The 22,636-nt window shown below is 42.0% G+C and overlaps 1 protein-coding gene across 12 annotated transcripts in view; it reads right to left on the bottom strand.

The window, feature by feature from the left end:
* The window catches only part of celf6 (CUGBP Elav-like family member 6), a 151,928-nt gene that overhangs the window by 38,307 nt on the left and 90,985 nt on the right, over window positions 1-22,636 (bottom strand). For all 12 annotated transcript variants that reach the window (XM_042486098.1, XM_042486091.1, XM_042486104.1 and 9 more), the window contains exon 3: window positions 11,515-11,563. In XM_042486098.1, coding sequence (XP_042342032.1) covers window positions 11,515-11,563 — 49 coding nt within the window. The remainder of the gene's footprint in view (window positions 1-11,514; window positions 11,564-22,636) is intronic.

The following is a 22,636-nucleotide window of genomic DNA, read 5'->3' as shown; positions in this document are numbered from 1 at the left end:
TTTGCTGACTATAATATAAAAAAGGGAGGCAAATTCACTGCACTCATATTTCTTCAATTTGAATGCTTATGAAACTTGAATTCATGTAACAAACACTTTGGAAAATGAGTCAAAAAGCATAAAAAAAGATTCTGCACATTGCCCAATGTTGTCTGCCTAGAAATAACAGATGAAGCTTTTCAGTGTAAAGTTGTTTGTGGATAATTATCAGCCAAAGGTTCGCAGATTTGTCATTTTTCAACTCAACAAATACAAACTTAAATCAAGCTAGATTCCCATTGTGCAATTCAGAGAAAGAATTTGTCTTCCTACTATTTTATGCACACACTGCATAATTTTATATGACTATATACAAGTTAAAGGGTAAATTATATATATATATTTTTCTGTAACCACAATAACCATGACAGCGACATATTGCTTTTACAGCTCAGTGATGGAGAATAATGTTTGCAGAAAGCTGTGCAAAACATTTTTACCATGAAAGCCGTAAGGTCTAGCTCTCATGCCTTGAAAACAAAGAATGGCAAAGCATTGCATTAAGTAGTTTGTATTATGATATATAATGCCTGTCTAAATAATCCTGCTGAATCTGTGGTTTAATTAGCTGGCTTGATTTCCAATATTTGAGCAGATCTATTCATAATGGCCATTTATTGGTGACTAATCTTTACAATAAGATGACTGAACTGAAAAGCAATGAGGTATGATTCATGAAAATACCAGGACTGCATTCTGACTATGAAACTGACATCTTTTGTAAACTTTATCAGTAAGAAAAGGTCATGGGTAGGTGGTCAGATGTGTTTAAGTTAGCAGTCCCCTTTGTACAGTCTAAATGTTAGCCAAATCTAGTGTGACTGAATATGGACTTTTCCAAATTATCAAAGCAGTGTGTTCAACTAAAGTGAAATTTGCAGTGTTTCTCCTCATCAAGTTTGAAGGGCAGCTCCACATACACCAATATCTTCCCTGCCACTGCATGTCAGAGTCGCTTCCTGAGCTCCAGGCGGGGGCACTCTGGCTCAGACGTATGGGCTCTATACCACGACATTTTGGCCAGCCAGAAAGCTGGATTTTTCTAATTAATCTTCCCAGTGCCCTGGCATCAGACAGTGCATTCATCTTCTTTACATCTTTTACATTATGCATCCCCTATTCCGCTGTGTTGTGGAATGAAATGGCTACTAGCAAGAACCCATCGCCAGAACTGATGGAAAGTGGCAGGAAGAGGAAGAAGAGTTTATTGGAAATGACACTGTTGATCTTCAGTGTGAGTCATTTGACTGGTAGGGAGCGGGAGAGGAGTGGAGGGCGAGAGCATCACCTGGGCCTCGACAGATGTGACGCCTCCTGTACCTGCCAGGCCCCATTAGACGCAGCTGTTCTAAAAATAAAGCACCAGGGCTTCCTTTTTGCAGCGGGGAAATCGGATCCTGTTCCATTCCTGTAAAGTTCAAATGAGACACGTGCCTGCTACCCGCTTGGCCACACAAATGAGCACCTGCATAATCAATAAGGCCATGCTGCCTGGTCTCTACTGCGGGTGTTGTAGCCGTGGTGTCAGTCCATGTTTCTGTAGTCACGCCTCACACAGCAGGGATTCTAAATCCCGCCAGCTGAGCCTGATACCACCGCTCATTACTGTCCCTCCTCCCTTGGAGCTCCAGGGTTGGAAGTGAGCGAGAACCCTGAGAAGATCACCACAGAGGCAGACACTTATACTGTTGACTTGGATTTAGCAAAGACCGACTGACAGGCGGATAGACATCTAGCTGGATATTGGGCATCAGCGGAGGAGCTGCGTAGCTGTAAAGTCAGCCCTGAACAGGTGTTGGAGAAAAATGAGCCTGACCCCTGTCCATGGCAGCAAAGGTGAAACATGAAACGAGGCAACAGTCTGTCCAGAGCACACATGACTTTGCCGCGGTCATCCCTCCATCTTTCAGATTTTCATCGCGATGTCACTGTTACAACTTAAACGGGCAGAGTGCAGTTTTACAGGCCTCCTGCAGTGTGTTAATGTTTTGGGACAAAAGTCTCATCTCGGTCCTGGCCCGAGGAGATCTAATGGCGGCTTTACAAGGCTAATTAACAAGCCATGAGCGAAGTAATGAACTTTCCAAATGTGCTGGCAAACGCAAAAATAAATTACACCCCAGTGAAGGCATTAAAGGAAGTGCGAGTGTACTTGGGAGCCTTCCTTTGGGAGAGCCACGGTGAGAAAATGAATTTGGAGCTGCTATCTTTTCATTGCCTGACCTAAGAGTGTCTCAGTCGGCCCACTGCATGCCCTGGCCAGAGTATAGATTGCTATTAATTAGTCCACTTTGCACCTGTCTCCAAAGCAGCCCTTATTGGATTTTGCATGTTCTCGCTCATCTCCTATGGCCACTCGCAAGCTTTAAATTGGCATTTTATGAATATGAATAAATATAACGCGCCCTCTGCACAAGGAGATGACTCCATGACTCCAAAGAGTTATCCATTAAAAGTGGGGAGAGAAGAGGGAAAAAAAGAGAATACTTTTCTCAAGTACAGTCGTGTATTTGCATTAAGAGGGGTGAGGACCTTCCTATGGAACTGTCTGAGGATACAGAAGTATGACAGAACTCATTGAGCTGACTGTTTGACCTCTTGGTACTTATCTCTTATTGAGAGGGGCTCATCTTATCCCTCCAACAGAGCAGAGCCACACAGCTGGAGAACATTTGAGCTCTACAGCACTCTGCTTTACTCTGAAGAGACCTTTGTAATCTGCACTTTCAAACGTTGATGCTACTTTAAAATAATAATGTGTGTGCATGCATGTGTGTGTGTGTGTGTGTGTGTGTGTGTGGTGGTTATAAAGCCTGGCTACATCATTTTGATGTTTTCTGTATAATGTTATCCTCAAACACTGCTAATTAATCCTGGAACATTTCAACTGTATACATTAAAATATAATTAGCAGATACAAGGATAGATAGGCTCAAATGGATTTGTGTGTATGCATGAAGATATTTTTATTATGTATACAGTCAAGTCTTAAATCAAGACAGACAAGCACCAAGTCAAATACCAAATTCTAATGATGATGATTCTCATGATGCTCATTTCACCAAACATAATGACATTTTAACAGCAGTGTAATGATGTTAGCTTAGCATTAGCTCACTATGTTAATAATAGCCTCTACTTATTGTTCTTTGTGCAGCTTCTTATGTAGAACAAAGTTGGAAATTATAATTTTCACCCCATTTTGCATACAACAATTTGTTTTTTTGTTTACCACATAGTTTGTGTATGCAATTGAAATTATCTAGATGGAATTTTTTTGAACTGGTGCTCAGTAACTTAATGTTAATTCTCCATGATTTTTGTCTGCAACTTGACTGGATGCTATCAGATTGACGCTTTGCTAAGTCCCGCCCCTCAATCGCAGACTGGCCAATTACATCATCCTGACAAGGGTCTTATAGCTACACATCTGTATTCCATTAACTCTAATTTCAGACTTGCTTTTTTTAATCATTATTATTTTTTGAATGATAATGATTATTTAGAGAGTTCCGCTAATTACAGTGTGGGCTCCAAGCTGGCTCCTACAGCTTGACGAACCATCACAAATGGATGAAGGGTCACTTGGTTCAAACAAAGTGTATCTAGGAAATGAAGGATCAACTTGCTAGGAATGGATAACATTAACATTAGTTGATTTAGTAAATGACGGGAAATGAAGCGATATTGGGCACACTTTAGAAAAAGCTTTGGGAAAGGTATTCAGTAGTTACGCGTCAAAAAGCTCAAGTCCACTTGACGTCATGTTTTTTTTTTAAGTCAGGTCTGATGTCAACAAATTTGTGACTCGAGTCCAAGTAATGTGACTCGAGTCCACACCCCTGGCATACAGTATATTATTGTGAATAGACATATATAACATTATTTTCAGGCCTCAGCCAGTGCTCCCTCACTTCTTCTCACACACAAAGTAATCCACTCGTCCTTTTTGTTTCCTGTCTCCTGACTGAATGTGGGAGCAGTTGTGTGGAAAATGGTTCCATGTCAGACTCCAGCCATGTCCAAACTTAGTTGACATGTGGACAGCCCCATTTTATGAATGCAAATAAAAAAGGAGATCAAAAAAGTTATCAAAACACTACTGACATCTGACAATTGCTTGTCTCAGGAAGCCTTTTCATTTCAGCGCCCGGTATATTAAAAATTAATGGATTTTGCACAGACGCCATATGCTGTCAAGATTGATGCTTCTCTCCCTGGAATAAAGTGCTACTTGTGTTGTAGGCTGCAGTATATGCATATAGATTGTGCTTTTCCTTTCCTCTATTCTCCCTTTGTCTCTCCATTGCCCTCTCTGTATCTCTCCCTTTACCCTTTAATGTCATCCTTCACCCTCTTTCTCTCTAGGCAAAGAATCAGTTGCTGTGAAGTCTACTTTTAAAAAGTTTCTGCTTTTGTTTGCCAATAATGGGAATATTCTCTCTTTTAAGAATTACTCTTCTGCTCCTGTGTCGTGGCAAATATTTCTTTTTTCCCTCTTTTTTTCATGATTCTATCACTTATTGCCCGCTGGCAGCAGTCAGGGAAGCTTGGTAGTAGTAAGTGTTCAGAAAGCATGGACAGCTGCATCCAACGATAAAAGATGCCTGCTAGGCCGCTGGGTGCATTTCAAATGCAGAGTAATGTTCCAGGCAGCACAACAGAGAAGTTGTGCTTCTTATGGTCTCATTAGAAAAGCCTGATGCTGGTACGCTGTTGCCTGGGAGGCCCGCCACCAGACACGCTTGCAAATGTAGGCGTATAGACCGTGTGTACAAAATGTTGGGAACGACTTCTTAATATTGAGTTAGACTTTATTTTTCATCATATACTGTATGTCCCAGTTGTGTAATGGCAGGAGTCTGTTCGGAATCAAAAGGTGCCATTTGCTTTCAGAATAGGCTTTTTAGATAATGAGCATTATACAGTTGCACAGCAGGAGAGAGAAAAAATCCTAGAATAGCCACTTTTGGGATACAGTTTGATGTTGTAAAGACTCTACTGTTATATAGCATTGTTCTAACTGTTGAAATCTGGAGTGTACAGTCCTCTGGCCATGAGACTTTTCTTAGTAGATAGAATTTCTCTCACCCAAATAACTTCAGGCCATAATTCACCTCTTACAAGCCTTATTCACCCACAAAAACATAACCTTCATGCCACTTTTTGGAGATAAATTAATAGATTATCATTATATTGCTTGTGAAAGAAATAATGCCAATAACAGTTAATAAATTGACTGAACAAAGGTAAATGGAGTGAACAATACTGTAACAAGTAAAAGTATAGAGAAAACAGAAGGCCTGCTACACATCCACAAATTGAATGTCTCCCTAGGGATCAATATATTGTTATATTTTCTATCTAAAATTATAACTAGATCAGACTTATCAAGGAACAAAAGTCACAGAATTGTTATGATTAAAAGACCTGCCAGATAACTTTAGTTCTTGCCTTCTTTACAGTTACAGTCTTTACAGTTTACATCTTTACAGTTTATTTTTATTGTATTTTATTTTATTTTTTTGCATAATAAAGAAGCAAAGAGTTTTTTGTGTGTAGAGAAAAAGGACGACCGAAAAGCAAAAACACTAGCGATAAATGGCTTTTGAAATGGACCAGAGATGCAAAACAAAGACAAATGATGGAAGCATGCGAACAAAATGAAAAGAAAAAAAGAAAAGTGTTTGATATAACATAGAGGTGTAATGTGGCCTTTGTCACATTGTGCAAGAAAGTTTTGTATACATATATTAACAGAGTCTGTATGGATAGTGGGAGGAAGGTTCGAGATACTTAGCATTGTATTCAGAAAAGCATCTCCTGTTGTACACTGTAATGTAAGCAGATGCGCTTGCCAGGCGTGGGTTCAAGTAGGTTTGCCAACATTCTTACATTTATTCAGTGTTGTTAACTTACAGGTATTAGCTTTTTGTTAACATTTATGGCAGTATGCCAACATATGAGTAGAGACCAGCAGGCAGCATAAGCAAAAAACTGCAGAGTGGGATATTAATTTTCACTATCAGCAGTAAAAGCAACTCTTTTAAATGACAGGGAATCACTTGATTTGTCATTACTATTATTTATAATAAAACAAATTGCTTGATGGAGATTGATGTACAACATTTATGTAGGATACTGAATAATTTCATAGCTTTGCACCCACATTTCTTTTCATACAGTAGTTTTCCTGTAGCAACAGTGCAGTGTTTTATTCCAAGTTGATGTAATGTAAGAATTTAAAAAAATATGTTCAGAGTTGGTGTATAATTCAGTGTCAATATGCGCAGTTCAAGAGCACTGCTGAATGTAAATGTAGAAATTGTAAAGTAATGTGGTGAGGTAATTATGAAACAACCTGCATGATATATGTATCTATTCAGCTGCATTTTTAAACCGCCACAAGCATTCTCCCTTCCCGTTTTCCCATCATCTCCACCTCCTTAATAAGCCCCATTCTACTTCTAAGTCATGTTTAGTTCCTACCCAGCTAACAGAAGTAATTAGACCCCATCCCAGTGAAAACGATGTGCAACCACACACTAAACCTTTCTGCTACTGGTCCCAATCTGATGTATGCAAGTGGATTATCCAGTATAGTGAGGTGGTAAATGGAATAATCAGTGGAGAACAAACATTCAAATTGTCAGTGTATCAGGCACGATGAGAGGATACAGGCTTCGTGTTTGTAAATGCATTACTTATACCACTAGAGCTGTCGCATCCGTTTACCCGGGGGAGTGGGAGGGGAGCTTTAAACCTTCTGGTATGCATGATCAAAAACTAGCACAGAACAATCGAGGAAACTTCTGAGCCTGTTGCAGCTTCAGTCCAAATATTTCAAATCCTTCTTTTTTATTTTGCATTGGAAACAAATTCTCTAATGGTAAGACCCAATCATGGAGCCCTGCGAAAAATAGCAGTTTAAATCAGTGCATTAAAAGCTGAAATGATTACCCTGCAATGGTCACTGTTGGAAACCTGTGAATTCTTTCGTCTGTCCAGGTGTCCCCATGCCTGTGTGTGCTTCTCGACACACACATATCAACCGCTGCCAGGGTTTTTCTTGACTTTTCAGAGTTTTGCACGATCGTGTCCAGAGGCACAGAGGGATCTTTTGGCTTCATTTGCATGTAAAGTGGAGCGCGCTCTTTCTGTGGGCGTGAGGTGCCTCCAGACAGCCCCTCCCCTGTGGCCTGCCAGACTGAGCCAGCCAGCAGCCCTCACTCTTCCCTACCTGCTGGGGTGGGGCATGACAGCACAGTGCGCAACATCTTAAGGTCCTGTCAATCTCTTCACTGCCCCGACTGGGGTCAACCTTCTGAAGAGCAGCAGGTTGGCAAGGACAAACACGACCCGTTCACAAAGACTCCCCTCAGCCAGACAGACAAAAGGCATGGATAAGATATTAAAAAGGCTCACACAGAGCTACAGAGTATCACGTGCAGGGATTGCAATGCTCTCGGCACTGTATAAGTATCCAATAAAAGGAAAAAAGTACGAGGAGCTAATAAACAAGTAGGATAAAGAGACTGTGTGTAGACAAATGATCTGAGAGTGGCACTTTGTGAAAAAGTCGATGTTGATGGAGGTTGCCGGGCATTTCGGGAGAGTGTTGAAACCATCTTATCAGAGTTAATAAAAGGAGAGGGTGTTGCTGGCTGACCCATCATCTCTCTTCTCATCAGTGTGGTCTCCAGTCTCACAGCAGTGGCTAGAGGAGTGGGACCTGGCTCCAAGATTGTGTTTAGATAATGGCCATCTCCAATCATAGATAATCTGGCCCCATCTTTTCTTCACAGACACAGCGGCAGACAAGGTCAGGGGGAAAAAGATTCCTGGCGAGGCGAGGAGGAGATAGGGATGGGGCGGCTCTGAGATGATTTACTGCTGAGATTCACTCAGCTGCCTCCATCACCCTCCGTTAACTTTCTCATCCTGTCGTCTCTTCCCCTCTCGCTCTTTTTATCTTCCATCTCTCGCTCCCTCGCATTCCTCCATGGGCCTTGTACTGAATCCCCACCTCTCTAACTATCACTTGCTCCATCTCTCCCTTTGCACTGCAGTACCAATGAGACAGAGAGAGGAAGAACGAAAAAGGAAAAAAAAACAATATATAGAGAGAGCAAGAGATGTCTGCTTTTCCTCATGTTTGTCCCTTTTGGATTGAAGCAATTTTTTTGGTTTCAAGCTGGTGGCGTGTCTGTTCCTGCACTGACCACAGAGTGAGTGAGCCCATGCCTTCCACTGTATCGCAGTATATCTGAATTGAAATCACGGTTTGATAGAATTGGGCGGGAAAAAAAGTGGTGTTAAGCAGATCAGATAAATGTGGACTTTGTGGGGAAGAGGTCGGCTGACTCAAGGAACAGAAATAGATTTAAGGGCTGTGAAGCGCCCCTCCCATGCTCCATTCTTTCTTGATAATACAAGGAAAAAATAAAATAAGACATGAGTCATTGTAATAGACAGCCAGAGAATCAGCTCTGTGATACACAATGGCAGGCGAGCGGCAGGATTGTGCAGTGCTGCATCCCCCCTTGTCATTTTCTGAGCTCTGGTTTTACTTCCCCTCCTGACACTCCTATATCCCCAGAGAGAGGATGTCTCTCAGGGACACCGTGAACAAAAGAGGGGCTACTGGAGTCTCCAAATGGAGTAATGGGCCCTAATGCCTGCACAGGCACGTAATCGAGACCCTGCACAAGCTCCCATGACAGATAATTGCTGATGTCTTGGTTGTGATAAATGTGACTCCATTCTAGAGGTACAAATGTCCCGGTGCAGCCCTGGGTTTGACAATCTGGAGGCCCCACTGGGAGTGGTGCACCTGACTGCTCCTCAGCCTTACACAGATGAATCCCTCACTACTTTCTCTCCTTTAGTCAGCCCTAGCTGGGCTGTCTATTTTCCTTTAACCACAGGCCTTCATAGTAAATCTCATTTCATTGTCAGCCGCGACTGTGGTTTACTTCCCTGGCCTGTCTGCTGACTTCCTGTTGCCATTAACGCTCAATATCTCTGTTGGGGCCTGTCTGCTTGGTCTTATTTCATTCTGTGCTGTGTCCTATCCTGTCCTCCCATATAGAAAGTTCATCTGACAGACTAGCAGGGGCTGTGCCAGCCGAAGAGCCCTCTGTATTTCATTCACACTGCCTGTTCATCTCCCTTTTCTTTCAGCTGAAAAAAAGGGTAGTAATTGATATTGGGGCCCATCCATCCTCCCCTCTTAAGTCCAGAGATCCAATTTATCTTGGTGAGAATGCCGATTGGCTCGCGCCCAGACCTTGTCGGTCAGACTTTGCCTGTTTTTAGATGGCCGTTAATTAAAGTGCCGCCATGACAAAAATAAGATCTACACGGGGGTGTGTGTGGCAATAGAAATGGGCCATCTGATTCACACTTGACCACATAAATCAGCGAAGTGGCTCAGTCTAATCTGACCTAGGCAGTCTAAATCACCACTCTGAAATGCAAGCACAGGGCAGACACAGAACGGTCCAATTAGATCCAATTCCAACCATGTAAATCTTTAACAGGCTTAATCTGCATTAACCTCAGCGATGTTAGTCACAAATGGCTTCAGAATGATCTAGTCAATCACCATGTCAGTCACACTAAAGATGGAGTGAGGAGGCTGTGCAACGGAGTTAGTGCAATGTCAAAGCACAATTGCACATTTAAACGTCATGATGCATGCTTTAAACATGTAGCTTTACTTTTAAAGAAAAATATTGCTTAAAAACAAATGATCTAATTTAACTAGCATATACAGATTGACAATGCAGTTGAGCTGGAATTCTTATATAACTTATTGACTATGTTTACATGCACATTTAATATTCCACTGTTACTCCAAACATGAAACTATTCTGAACTTGATATGGGTCATGTAAACAGCATATTCCTTTTGAATACTCTGAATTAGGCCTTTTTTCCAAATGTAGCATTTTCCGATTAAAAGGTGTCGAAACTCCAGCAACACTTGTAATTGCAATGAAACAGTTCTAAATAGTGTTTAACCTGTTTCTGCATTTTCCATTAACAATGCTGGTATTATTCGGGTTTAAGGAGCATTCCCATTCACAGCACATTTGGAATAGGCATCTTAGTTTGAGTTTTTACCGCAGTTTGCGACAAACAGCTTCTTGCCTGTTTATGGTCAGTGTTGTTTGTTGTCATGGATGAATTGTACCAGCTTTTTCTCATTTATTTTTAAAAGACACTGCATTTTTATAGGCACAAATTGACATGCCATCCTGGAGCATTAACAACAGATACAGGAGGATACCTAGTGCATCATATGTAGACATTAAAGCCCACCAAGCAAGCAGGGGTATTTGATGAGCAAGTGGTACAAACTGCTCAACAAATTGTATGGACGGGAATTGTACGGACATTGTGAAAGACTTGAATATTAACAGGTTTTTGCATATGCGCAAATATCGCAGGTGACCATTTCAAGACAGTATTTGAAGGAAATAAAGCACAAAGCTGTGTTAGCACAGTGGAACAAGTCCACAGTTAAGTAAACTTCAAAACAATCCTATTTTGATACAAAGAAGGAAAACGGTAAAAATGACTTCAGCCGTTCCACTAATCCATATTTTGACATGATAAATGACACTTTAGAGCATCGGAGTCTGCACAGCTGCATGAAATGTAGTCACTGAATCACACTAAATTTGACTTGAATAACTTTTCGATGGATCAGCATCTATACTATACTATTTAATCCTAGTCTAATTATGTGACAGTACTGTTAATGAAGCAGATGCATAAGTAGGCAATACGTGTAAATGTATAGTAGGCATATTTATAGCGAATACTGAATATATGTGTGTTGATTTTAGTGACGTAAAACAGGGACTGTGTATAATAGTCAGTTAGTTGTGCTCTTCCTTCTGGACAAAAACAGACACTGCTCATCATAAAAAAGGTTCCAAACTCCTTAAATAATGATACTGTACGTCCCAGTTTGAGAGACTGTCTCTTTCCTCAGTGACTAAGAAATTAATACATTCAGTCAAATTGATACTGTCTGTCTCCAAGTAGTGACTCTGGAGGGTTACTATAACGCTGTGTGTTTGTTTTATCTGTGTCTGTGCATGTTTGGGCTGCACTCCACTGCCTCTTAACTGTAAGCAGACTTTACTATCACTCTATGGAGATGAGGGGATGGAGATCCTCCACTCCCCATTCTCTTCTATTCTTTCTCCCCATGTCTCTCTGTCTTGTCTTTGAACCGCTACCAGTGACTGTGAACCTGAGACAGCCCCTCTGCTGGCACAGATGGGAAGTCAATAGAAGCAAGTGACCTATATTACGGGCTACTCTACTAACTCCCAGTCTGTCTCAAGTGAGAGCAGAATATTAAGGATTGCACGTGTGCTGTTCCAGTGTATTTGTGCGTTTGCGTGTGTGTGTTTTTTAAGGGGGGTGTGCATCGGAGACCAGGAGAAGGTTAATTACCTCCTCGTCCTTCGCTGTCGGCTGGCTTCACCTGGATGGGCCGGTTCATCTGGAGAGAGAGAGAGAGAGAAAGAGAGAGAAGGAAAATAAGGGAAATCCCAGGTTAGCATGAAACGATATGAGCACAGGCTACAATATGTGAAGTGGGTGAGAACAAGTGAAACATGGCAGTGTTCCTGGCATTAATGTCCTGAGTTTGTCCTGCTCTTTGAGCTAAATGCAAAAATCAAACAGTGGCGATGCCGTAAAAGAGATAAATCTGTGCAGTGCTCCATGCCAACGTGTTTAATTAATCCAGGGCACTGCCTCTAGAGATGCCTGAATTCCCCTCACAGTTCAGCAGAATTAGCACTTTTCAATGACGGAGCCACACTGGGTGTCAGATGGCACTTGGAGATTAATGCCATTACATCAGCCACTCCCAGCCCCACAGGGAGAGGTCCTCTCAGGCTGGCCCTTGCTCTTCCTGTCCCCTCCTGGCTCCAGACACCCAGTCACCAGCTATATCCTGCTCATCCCTGACCCTCAACAATCCCTCTTTTCTCTGCCTCCATCCCTTCCTGCTCTCTTTCCTCTCTACCCAGAAGCCCTTTCTGTGACTCACAACCAATATGCCACTGGACTGGACAGCCAACCCCACCCTGTCCCAGCCTGCTTCTCGTGGAAGCCATTGAGAGCTACTGAACAGTATAGCCATGAAACAGCTTGTGAAAGGTTAACAGTAGGGAATCGATAAACAACCTTTGAAGATCCATTTTATAGTGAGGTGAAAGCAAAACGTCGCCAAGCTAACGTAAAAAAAACCCTTTTAAAAACTGCACGCCGTGAATATAAACTCCCCAAGCTCTTTTTGCTCCCCTGTCTGTGGTTTCATTTTTTCTCACTCCCTGGAGTTTGAATATAAAAACAGAAAAACACTCGATCTTGTGCCTTCTCTGAAACAGGAATAATATCCCCTCCTTCCTATGTGAGAAGGGTGGGTGTTAAGAGCCACCCTCGAAGACCCTTTCTTATTGAGGCTACCCACGCATGTCATATTTGGCATTGTGTTTTATATTTGGCATGGTGTTTTTCTGGCTCCAGTCAGCAGTGGGCCTATCTTTCTAACTAGGCCATGCAGACAGGTCCAACATGTGAGTGCCAGTGAATGGCACACGGTACTGCCCCCTCAGATCAGTCAGCTAGGGCAACACAGTGGGTGTTGGGCCCTCAGGCAACGCAGCACTTGACAGCAGTTGACCACGGCCAAATATAGACCTAAGACTCTGGACCTGTATAGACAAGCGTATACATGGTGACACCCTGGGGACGTAATGTACTTGCCTAGCAATATGCTGTGACACTGGAACAAAGCTTCGAGAGATGACGGACGCATCGCAAAGACAAGCAAATGAAGCTGCACACACACACACCCACACACACACTCCAGCAGGCGCAGTCACATCCATACAAATGAAGCTTCACATACACAGATGTGAATGCTAACTGTCACTTCTTTTGCTGATATGTGAAAAAACAAGGAGGTTAATATACATAATCTACTATGATGTATATCTATGTTGATAGCGTTTGACTTTACAGATACTAAGAAGGAAAAGCAGTACTGTAAAGGCTCAGACAAACTTCCTGCACTGAGGGTTCATGGTTCTATTCATTGTACGATTGACAATTGGTGTCTGGAGCAAGCGCAGGGAGGTGGGCTTACTGCCAACATTGGATGAATGTGAAACTAAAAGACGTTGCTGGGTCTGAAGTGAACGCCTGTCGAATATTCAACTTACACTAACTTTTCCATGGTGTGATGGCTGCAGCTGGCTTGACGGCAGTATTTAGGACTGGATTGTTTTCAATGAAGATACATGTCTGGCACATTTTAAAGGCAGAGTGATGCAGCCTTGGCGCGCAAGAGTTCCAAAGCGCCTATTTTTTAGGGTGCGACAGGAACTGGAACGCAGCACCGTGCACTGCATATCATGTGAAAGAAACAACCCATCACAGCTGGCAGATATCTTTGCCTTATTCCATAAATATCAGTATATGATAAATATGAAGAAGAAATTAGAGCTAATCAGAGCTTTATATCTGTCTCAAGGACAATACTGTAGATGTAATACACACTTAAAAAACAGCCCCTTTGAAGAACATCAGCTTTGCTTTCAGGATTTCTGGTATGTAGGCTATGATACGTTGCTGGTTATAGTAGCTTTACAACCTCAGATGCAGCCTACCTCTGCGTTTTTTAAAGGAGGCACAGAGTAAGCACAAGTGCCCAGCTTCGAGTTTTCCAGGCGGTTAAAGATGCAGCACATGTCTGGGCCTTTACTGAGGCTCTGGGAAAGTGGAGCACACACAGTTGGTTTGTGTTTAGGACTGAAGAGTCCCTTACCATCATTATTATCATCCTTGTATGGCCTTAAAAAGCCAGATAGGGACATTATCATTATTTCTGGCTGGGTAACAGCCATCAATATTCCTCTTAATGGGTTTATAGGTGAGTCTGAGGTAAAGTTCGGGGAGGGTGAAGCATTGATATGTGTGAGTATGCAGTGGAGAGAATTAAGGTCAGCTGGACCAGTTAGTTTAAGGTGTGTTCTGAGTACATAGTGTAAGTGCGTGTGTGTGTGTGTGTGTGTGTGTGTGTGTGTGTGTGTGTGTGTGTGAGTGTGAGAGAGAGAGAGAGAGAGAGAGAGAGAGAGAGAGAGAGAGTGAGAGAGTGTGACAGCAGCAAAGGTTGGAGGCAGAATTTGTCTCACATAAGAGGTTTAGTGTAGCCTGAAGTCCCAAGATCCCTGTCCAGTGATCAGTCAGCTTCCAGGTCTTAAACGGCAGCGATTGGTCAGGAGGCTTCATTAGTAGCCCCTGAGCCACTGCTGCAACAAGAGTCATTAGACAACGCAAAAGTACACTTGGGGTTGCTAGGCAACGGAGCGGAGGTGGCCGGCAGGCAGGCAAAGCAGGCTGGCCGTTGGCCTGTGGGCTGTTAGCCAACCAATTGGCACTCCTTTCTTTCTTCTTTTTTTCTTCCTCTTTTTTTTCTTAACTTGGTCCAAGGAGGTCATAGTGAGAGGGGAGGGAAAAAAAGATTTCTCAACTCCCACCTTCCAGCATGTCCCACTTTCATGTCCCTTTTTAGTGACTGTGACAATGAGTTTTCAGAGCGAGTCTGCTGCAACGTCTGCTCCAGCTTCCTGCCAAATTATGGAGTTCAGCTAGATGCCAAACTATGGAGTTGTGAGTAGCGCTCACATGCATATGGCAGCAGTTAAGATGTCTGCCTCTTTGAGCTACTTTCAGTGTCCTCTACATACATTTTTTTTTGTGCAAACAGAGGGAATGTTTCTAGCGCACGCGCTCACTGCACAGAAATCTTGAAGTTCACTTTACTTTTATCCTCTCTCTCTCTCTCTCTCTCTCTCTCTCTCTCTCTCTCTGTCACACACACGCAGAGGCACAAAAAGTCTAGGGGCTCAATAACAGCAGGTGGCTTAGGTGACATTTTAATCCCTTATTACTGAGTGCAGGATTAGCCAACAGATCAAGGCAGAGTTAATTATATGAATTCATCAGAGGCTGGGCGAAGAGGCAGCCTGCTTTCCCCTAGGGCCAGGACCCACCCCCACACCCACCACCCACCCTTTGCCTACACACATACACACATGCGCACATACACACCAAGAAAGAGGACAAGTGACGTTCTGTCTGTCTGAGAAGCTAGCTGCTTCCTTATTAGCATTGCAGCGGCAGAAAGCAAAGATAACACATACAGTGGAGCCTCCAGAGATGCTGTAAGACAAATGACATCTACTACCTTCCCGTTGGGCCCTGCAAAATGAACTGCATAGACATTGGAGAGGAGGACTACAGGGTTTTTCATCCTATAGACATGTGACTGCCGAGGCTGAAAGGAGTTCAACACCCCCCCGTCTTGCTTTATCTTTGTCTCTCTCTGCCCCTTTGGCCTCCAAAACCAATATGCTTCCCACCACAGCCCCTTAATGGGTTGATCAATGCTGACAAATAGGCAGCTCATGCTGTCTTGCCTGGGAACTCACAGCTCTGTGCCTGTGTGCTACTGCACTTAGAGAGGCCATCTCTCTTTCTCCTCATCTCTCCCTTTTTCTGTCTTTCTCTTTCTTTTCACTCACTTTTTCCCCTCTACATATTTCTACCTCCTTCATGCTCTATTTCCTTTATGTCTATACATTCATTTTTTTCTTATGCTCTAATCTCCAGAGGCAAATCTATATTTTTCATTCTGTTATGATGAATAAAAGTCAGCTGAAGTCACGGAGGGGTGGGAAACCAACAGTGTGAAAGAGAGGAACTTGCTTAAATTTTCCACTAAGGGAGTTTATGTAAGTTTCAGAGTGTATGTCTGTGTGTGGATGCATCGCAATCTATCTATCTTTGGCTAGTCGGTCTGATTGATAACAGTGCAGTGGAGAGAAAGGGAGACAAGGACACCACTGGCCTTTGACCGTGTTTGACCATGCTTTGTGAATATCACTGCTCACAAGGCAAGCAAGGAGAAATGCTTTAGCAGACACCCCAAATACAGAAAAATGTTCTTTCAAAACCATGAGAAAAGTGAGAATTTCTTTGTCCACTGCTAAGTCTCTTAGATGACTAGCAATATCCAGTGTAAACATTGACTTTTTAGTTACTTAAATTTCAATCAATGGACCAGAATAATATCCACTGGTGGGACACTCCTGATTTATTCCTCTAACTTTGTCACCTTGAATCTCATTTACTAAACAACTTTGAAACAGTTTGTACTTCTCAATTTCAGGAACATGCTAATCAACTATGTGATAACTTTGTAAATTAGATTAGATTTAGAACTTTGTGAATTAGATTAGTGAATTTGTGAATTAGACAAGACTTGCTGTGGGACACACACAGATAATTATGATGTCTTCTGAGTTAGCACTGAGCTAAACCCACAAAAACTCCTTGAAGTGCTGCCTGTGCAATAAGAGTCAAGTCATTTAGAAAAAGACAGCAAACTAAACGCACACAATATGAAATGAATTATATTTCCAAACAATGGTTTAACAAGGCCGTAATGAAAATTAGCTTTGCCATATTCTGCCCTATTTTAACTACAGGTTTGTAAAACAGTCTGCAAAGTTCCTGCGCACATGACGCTCAATGAAGGCAAAACCAGGCGCACCTGCTATTTTTGTTCCTCAGTGAGCATCCATGCTCGAGAGACATGTTGGGTGAAGCGGGATATTAATGAGAGGGTATGGTGATGAATCATTACCTTCTCAGCCAGTAACATTACTCATCTCATAACTTTTAAACAGTTGTGACAATCACAGGGGCACCTGAGGAATAAGGTTCACCAAATGAAGGGGGGAGTGTAGACTCATTTGTCTGAACGGACAAACATTCGTGTTCAGGGGTGGAAAGTGACAAAGGAACATAGACACAAATTGGGTGCCAGAAGTTGATGATGAACTTATCTCAGTTGAACTTCCATTTGTGGAGACGGTCACCAATTTTTCTATTTTCTCATTATGAGAGAGACACTGATTCATTTTATAACCATATGTGAAGTGTAACTGTGCAGCACAGTAAAAATAGTGCAATAAAAGTATAAAAAGAAAGTGTCTCACTGTCATTCTGGTTGCCTTTACTTTAGTTTGTGCTGAGAAAATTAATAAAGTTAGGCATGTTTAGTTTTTGGCTGCATCTACATGCAAAAACAAAGTCACCACTGCCAAAACTGTGATTGAGCATTACTCTGTTTGAGCCCTGCATAAACTCACAGTTCCCCCAAATAATCCTGTTTACATGACTTCCCCGAGAGAATTGTGGAAATGTTTTTTTTCTTCCAAAACAAATAACTTGTTTTCTGACTTGCCACTGTCAAATTGAGCTAAAACAGTTACACCCATGTTTGTGCCACATCATGTTGTTCACCACAGCTACAGATTAAACTCAAGTGCAACTTGAAATGCATTGAAATATAGAATAAAGTACTATGTTTGCAAGACCTGCTGAAAGTGAGGCACTGCAACATGCTGCTATTGCTGAACTGTTACAACTCATGACATAAAGGACTTTTCTGATGTAGTGAGAGAAAAGTTAACTTGCGACAGTCTTCAGATTTTTCATGAAAGTAGAGCTAACTGGACACTTGTAGTTTCAAGCTATGACCTTTTTTGTTTTATTTTTTTTACAGTGAAATGTTACAAATAACTGAAAAAAAAAATCTCTTTGATCATATTTTATTTCAGCTTATTTTATTTAATCTCACACATCAGATAGCATTTAGTTTTCAAGTCATCAGGTACCATTCTCTTGATAAACCCTCCATTGTTTGATGCCTCTCATTATCATTCTGCAGTTTCGCCGTCAGTGAATTCATTGGAGCTGTTGATGCCATTTACTGCCTTTTAAGCTCAATTAAAGATGTTTAATGCAGACTGGCTTTTCTTAAAGAGCCAACAAAGAACCAGTAGTGGTGGTTTAGACAGAAAAGTCTCATTCCAAAAGCTTCTATAAGAATGCTAAGGTCCCCAACCTTTGACCAAAATAAATGCACTATTAGTGCCCTGACCTCTGTCATTATTACTAATGCCTTGGAGGATTAGGGAATTTTGAGTATTCTACTGTTTCAATGTGTGGATTGGCATTCCTGCCAATTCTCACTTCAAAGTGTCATTCTAAGGTTGTAATTAGTTTAACTGTTTTATTATTTATTTTGAGTAAAGATTTTTTTTCTCACAACAGCCCAAATGAAAAGAAAATGGTAAATGCAAACAAAGAGCAACATTCCTCAAACAAATGACCTTGTCCAGATTGAATCGTTTACACACTGAGGATCTATTCAGGTAATACAGCACAAAAAAATACAATTATCTCACTGTAGTAGGCCCATCTCACCGGCAAGCAAGCGCCCATATCCTGCACAGCCTGTACTGTACCAGCCCAAATTACTCCTTCTATCACCCATCGCTCACATGTCAGGACATCCTTCCCCTCATTTCTGTGTGGAAAAGAAACAGGGCCAGCGCAGCGGGAATGAGTCTTTCTCTCAAATTGGTGTGCGAGTTCACAGCAGCCTTCCTGTGAGGCCAGCGAGTCAGGAGAGGTTGGGCCTACCCCACGTGTTGGAGGAGATGGGTTAGAGCTGGAGTGATCAGACGCTGCCTGTCTCCCTCGAAAACACATGAAGGAGGGCTGTGTCTGCCTCACTGTGAGGAAGAGGGAGAAGGGGCGCTCACAGCTCAGCAGAGGGTGGCTGGCGGTGAAATGCGGCCTATTTTTAGCTCTGAGCCCGGGCTCCTATTTAAAGACTAGGTAGTGGGGGTCGGTTAGGGAAGGGGGAGGTAGGCGACAACAGCAAAAAAAAAGAAAGAAAGAAAAGAAAATCTTGCTTGTAACCAGCTAACACAGTTTTCCCTGGTGTGATGCTGCAGCGTCATAAGGGAACGTCTCTGTGTTTGTGTTTTGTCTCTGTAATCTCCATCCCGTTCTCCATAATTACCTGGCAATTGATTCCCCCTGGAGCAGGATTTTGGCTTTTAATTTATCTCTATCAATCCGGTATTGGCTCTTTGGTCCTCAGAGAGGCCCAGCTGAACATCTGAACCAATCTATACCACCCCACCCTGCTTGGCCCAGTCCAACCCAATCAAGTCTTGGGGACAGTAGCCCAGCCTGCATTCATAATAGCCCTATTTTCCTTTCCTATTTTTATTTCTACACCTCCGGTACCCAGCAGTCCACCTCTTGAGGTGGGACAGAGGCGGACAGAGACAGAAAGTAGGTGAGAAATCGAGCCATCATGTTATCCTCTGCTCCATAAAGCCTCTGTTCTCCCTCTGACTGTAGATGGATTGCTGTGTAGATCACTGCAACCAATGGCCAGTGCACTATATTACATTTATTGCCCCCTTTTTTCTTCCCTATGTCCCTCCCTCCTCTTCCCGTGGATATGAGTAGGGGGGTGGAAAGAAGGACAGGGGGAGTTGGGGTAGAGGTGCATCAGGGGGAAGAGGGGGGTGACGATTCGACACAGTGAGACAAGACTAACAAATTAGTCAAAGTGACAGGGAGTTTTACGAGGTCTGCTCTTGTGAGGCAACTGCTGCTCTCTCCTCTCTCTCTCTCTCTCTTTCTCTGGGCCACAGGGACACCATGTCGGGGCCGTGTGTGTGTGTGTGTGTGTGTGTGTGTGTGTGTGTGTGTGTGTGTGTGTGTGTGTGTGTGTGTGTGTGTGTGTGTGTGTGTGTAGGGTACATTGTGTGTGTGTGTGGGGTACATATTTGTGCATTTGAAAAGAAGAAGAGCGGAGTAAGTGGCGGAATAAGGAAGGAGAAAGGAGCAGCGAGCAAGTGTAAGGTAGAGAGAGAGAGAGAGAGAAGGGGAAGTAATGGATATAAGAGGCTCAGGGATTAGGGAAGAGGAAGGCAGAGGTTTAGCATTGCTCTGACGTCTGCTTTTCATTTTGCATGTCATGATGTAACAGCCACTCTTACACATTGGGTTGTCTCCAGTCATATTAAAAGGGGAGGAGAAGTATTTATGAAGTGATTTTTTTCACTTTTCATACTAAAAGGCAGAAGTTGTAACCTACAAGTACCTGGATGTCTCATGTGTGTCTGTATATTAGTTGCTCTAAATTGCAAGAATTTAACCTGTCCAGACCTCCAGGAGGTAGTTTAGGGTCAGGGTATGACATGTTTGCGTGTATCAATGGAGAGACTTTGTGGATTTTTTTATGAGAAAGGGAACATGTATGAATGTATATCAGATCTGTGGAAAAACAAAGCAATCCAAGTTTATAATAGTGTACACACACTGCTGAAAATGTATACACCCAACCCAAAAGGTTAAATGCCAAGACTCAAGCCCTGCACACAAGCAAACAAACAAACAAAAAAAGCCAGAGCAGGAATCGCAACAATAACCCAGTGCCTCCCCAGAAAGCATCTATCACTCTGCAAGGCCACAGTACAAATGTTTCTGAGCCGGGCTGGGAACACAGCTAAAGTGGCTCACGGTATAAAGAGGAGTGGGAGAATAATAATAAGTGGAAGGTAATGACACACCATGCATCTGTCAGATTTATGAGTGTATATCCTGCTCTGCTCCTCTCATATACCTGCCGGTGCCGGGGCCTGCGCTCCAGCCCCGTACACACCACAATGCTGATGAGAGGAGTCAGCGGTGAGCAATCACAGAGCACAGAGCGAAGGGGGAGAATGGAGCTGGACTCGCTCTGCTATGGGCAATGACAACATCCAACAATTGAGCACTAAAGGCCCACAGGACACACACAAACACGGTAACACACATGTCAAAACGACCTCAAAAAATGCACAGAATCACAGGGAGGCATATAACAAACAGGCAGCCAGGATGGGGCTCGGAGGAAACAGCCTGTGATCCATATACTGTATTTGAATATATAGATATACAAAGACATATATTTATTTAATTATCGTTATGCCTCAAAACAGATGGCTGCACTGTGCAGTGTTAGCTAAACTGCTAATTCTGTTCTTGGAAGATGCAACAGTATTACAACTGAGCACTTCTTTTTTTCATCAGACTGCATGCTCAGCCTCACTTCTAGGTTCACTTCTGTTCTAACAGTGTGCTGTAAAGGGGAGCATTGCATCAGGGAGGGGAACCAAAGCACTGCAATGTAAACAATGCAAATTTTATAATGTTTTATGAAGCAGGAAATGCATTTTCTAAGTGTTTGTTTGGCCTTTAGGATACACATAATCAACCCAATTTTGGTGTGAAGTGTTAATTGTAAACAAAAGTGAATTTGTTTACAATGGAAATTCCACACAGTTTGTATTATGTAGCCAAAGGCTGATGACTGTTTCTTGCACATTGTTTTGTAAAAAAAACCAAAAAGATATTGGGTCAGATTTAAACATTTGTAGCTGTTTTTATTATACACATTGATAATAGATTTATTTGTCAGTTGATGGTGGTTTTCACATTTGGTGACCATACATCATTACCAGGGGTTGGATAAGTTTGTTTAATCATTACTAAAGCAATGTTTGAAATTGCTTATGCAGTATTTTAAATGAAAATGCATTTGTCTAACAAAAAAAGATCCTAATGACAAATTAAAAAAACTCAACATTTTAATTTTAAAGAGTGGCATTACATTGTAAGAATTTACAAAATGACTTGATTAACTAGCTAGCACTAATCATCTAACACAGAACCAAAAACACACTTACACATAAACAGAAAGACACTTAAAGCTGGCTCACAGTAGTGGACAGCAGGGGTCATGCAGTCTTACATACATTTTGGACTTAATGGTGCAAACAAACTCAAAAACAGCACGCCAGACAGTATGATCACAATTGCTTTTACCATCACAATGATACAAAACATTTACACACAAATTAACACATACCTAACCATTTGAAGCTGTCTGGTATTATATCAGTCAACCTGAGCATCAGATCAGATTGACCCTGCATGATCTTAACAAAATTCCCAGCAAGATGTGATTTACAATACCTGCACAACATGTCAGACACACATTGCATAGGTAGTGTTGGGTTAATAATTTAGACATGCTCCTGTGTTTACCTGAGAGAGGATGTCACCACATGGACAGCTCTCTGTTATAGCAGGTGCATGTGCGAATTGCCTTAATATAGCAGAACCAGGGGGTATTCCATGTAAAAATTGTCAAACAGGTGCCATTATTACAGGATATTGAAAATAAAGCTCAAACAATTCCAATCTCAACAGCAGAAAGATGTCTCCAATGCACATGTATGCCTTTTTTTCCCAAAGACTGAGGCACTTCTTGCCAGGGCCAGTAGTAATAGTGGGATACACTATGCTTTAAAATTGAATGGTTTTCTTTTCCCCGTTTTTTTATTTTTTATTTTTTGTATTTTGGTCATAGCACAATTAACATGTACGTTTTCAAAGATAATAGCAAAGTTTTGTTTTGTTTTTTGTTTTTTTGGGCTGTGCTGCCTTTTAAGCCTGACACTAACTTGAGGTCTCATATGATGAGGTTTTTATGGACAGGATTTTGTTTTTTGCCATTCATCAGATTTTATTATGATATTCATTTATTTTATGCATTTGGCTATTGGTTCTACTAGGTTTA

Source organism: Plectropomus leopardus, chromosome 1 (assembly GCF_008729295.1).
Source record: "Plectropomus leopardus isolate mb chromosome 1, YSFRI_Pleo_2.0, whole genome shotgun sequence".
In the NCBI taxonomy this organism is placed as follows: Eukaryota; Metazoa; Chordata; class Actinopteri; order Perciformes; family Serranidae; genus Plectropomus; species Plectropomus leopardus.
This window is presented reverse-complemented; position numbering and strand designations above follow the sequence as displayed.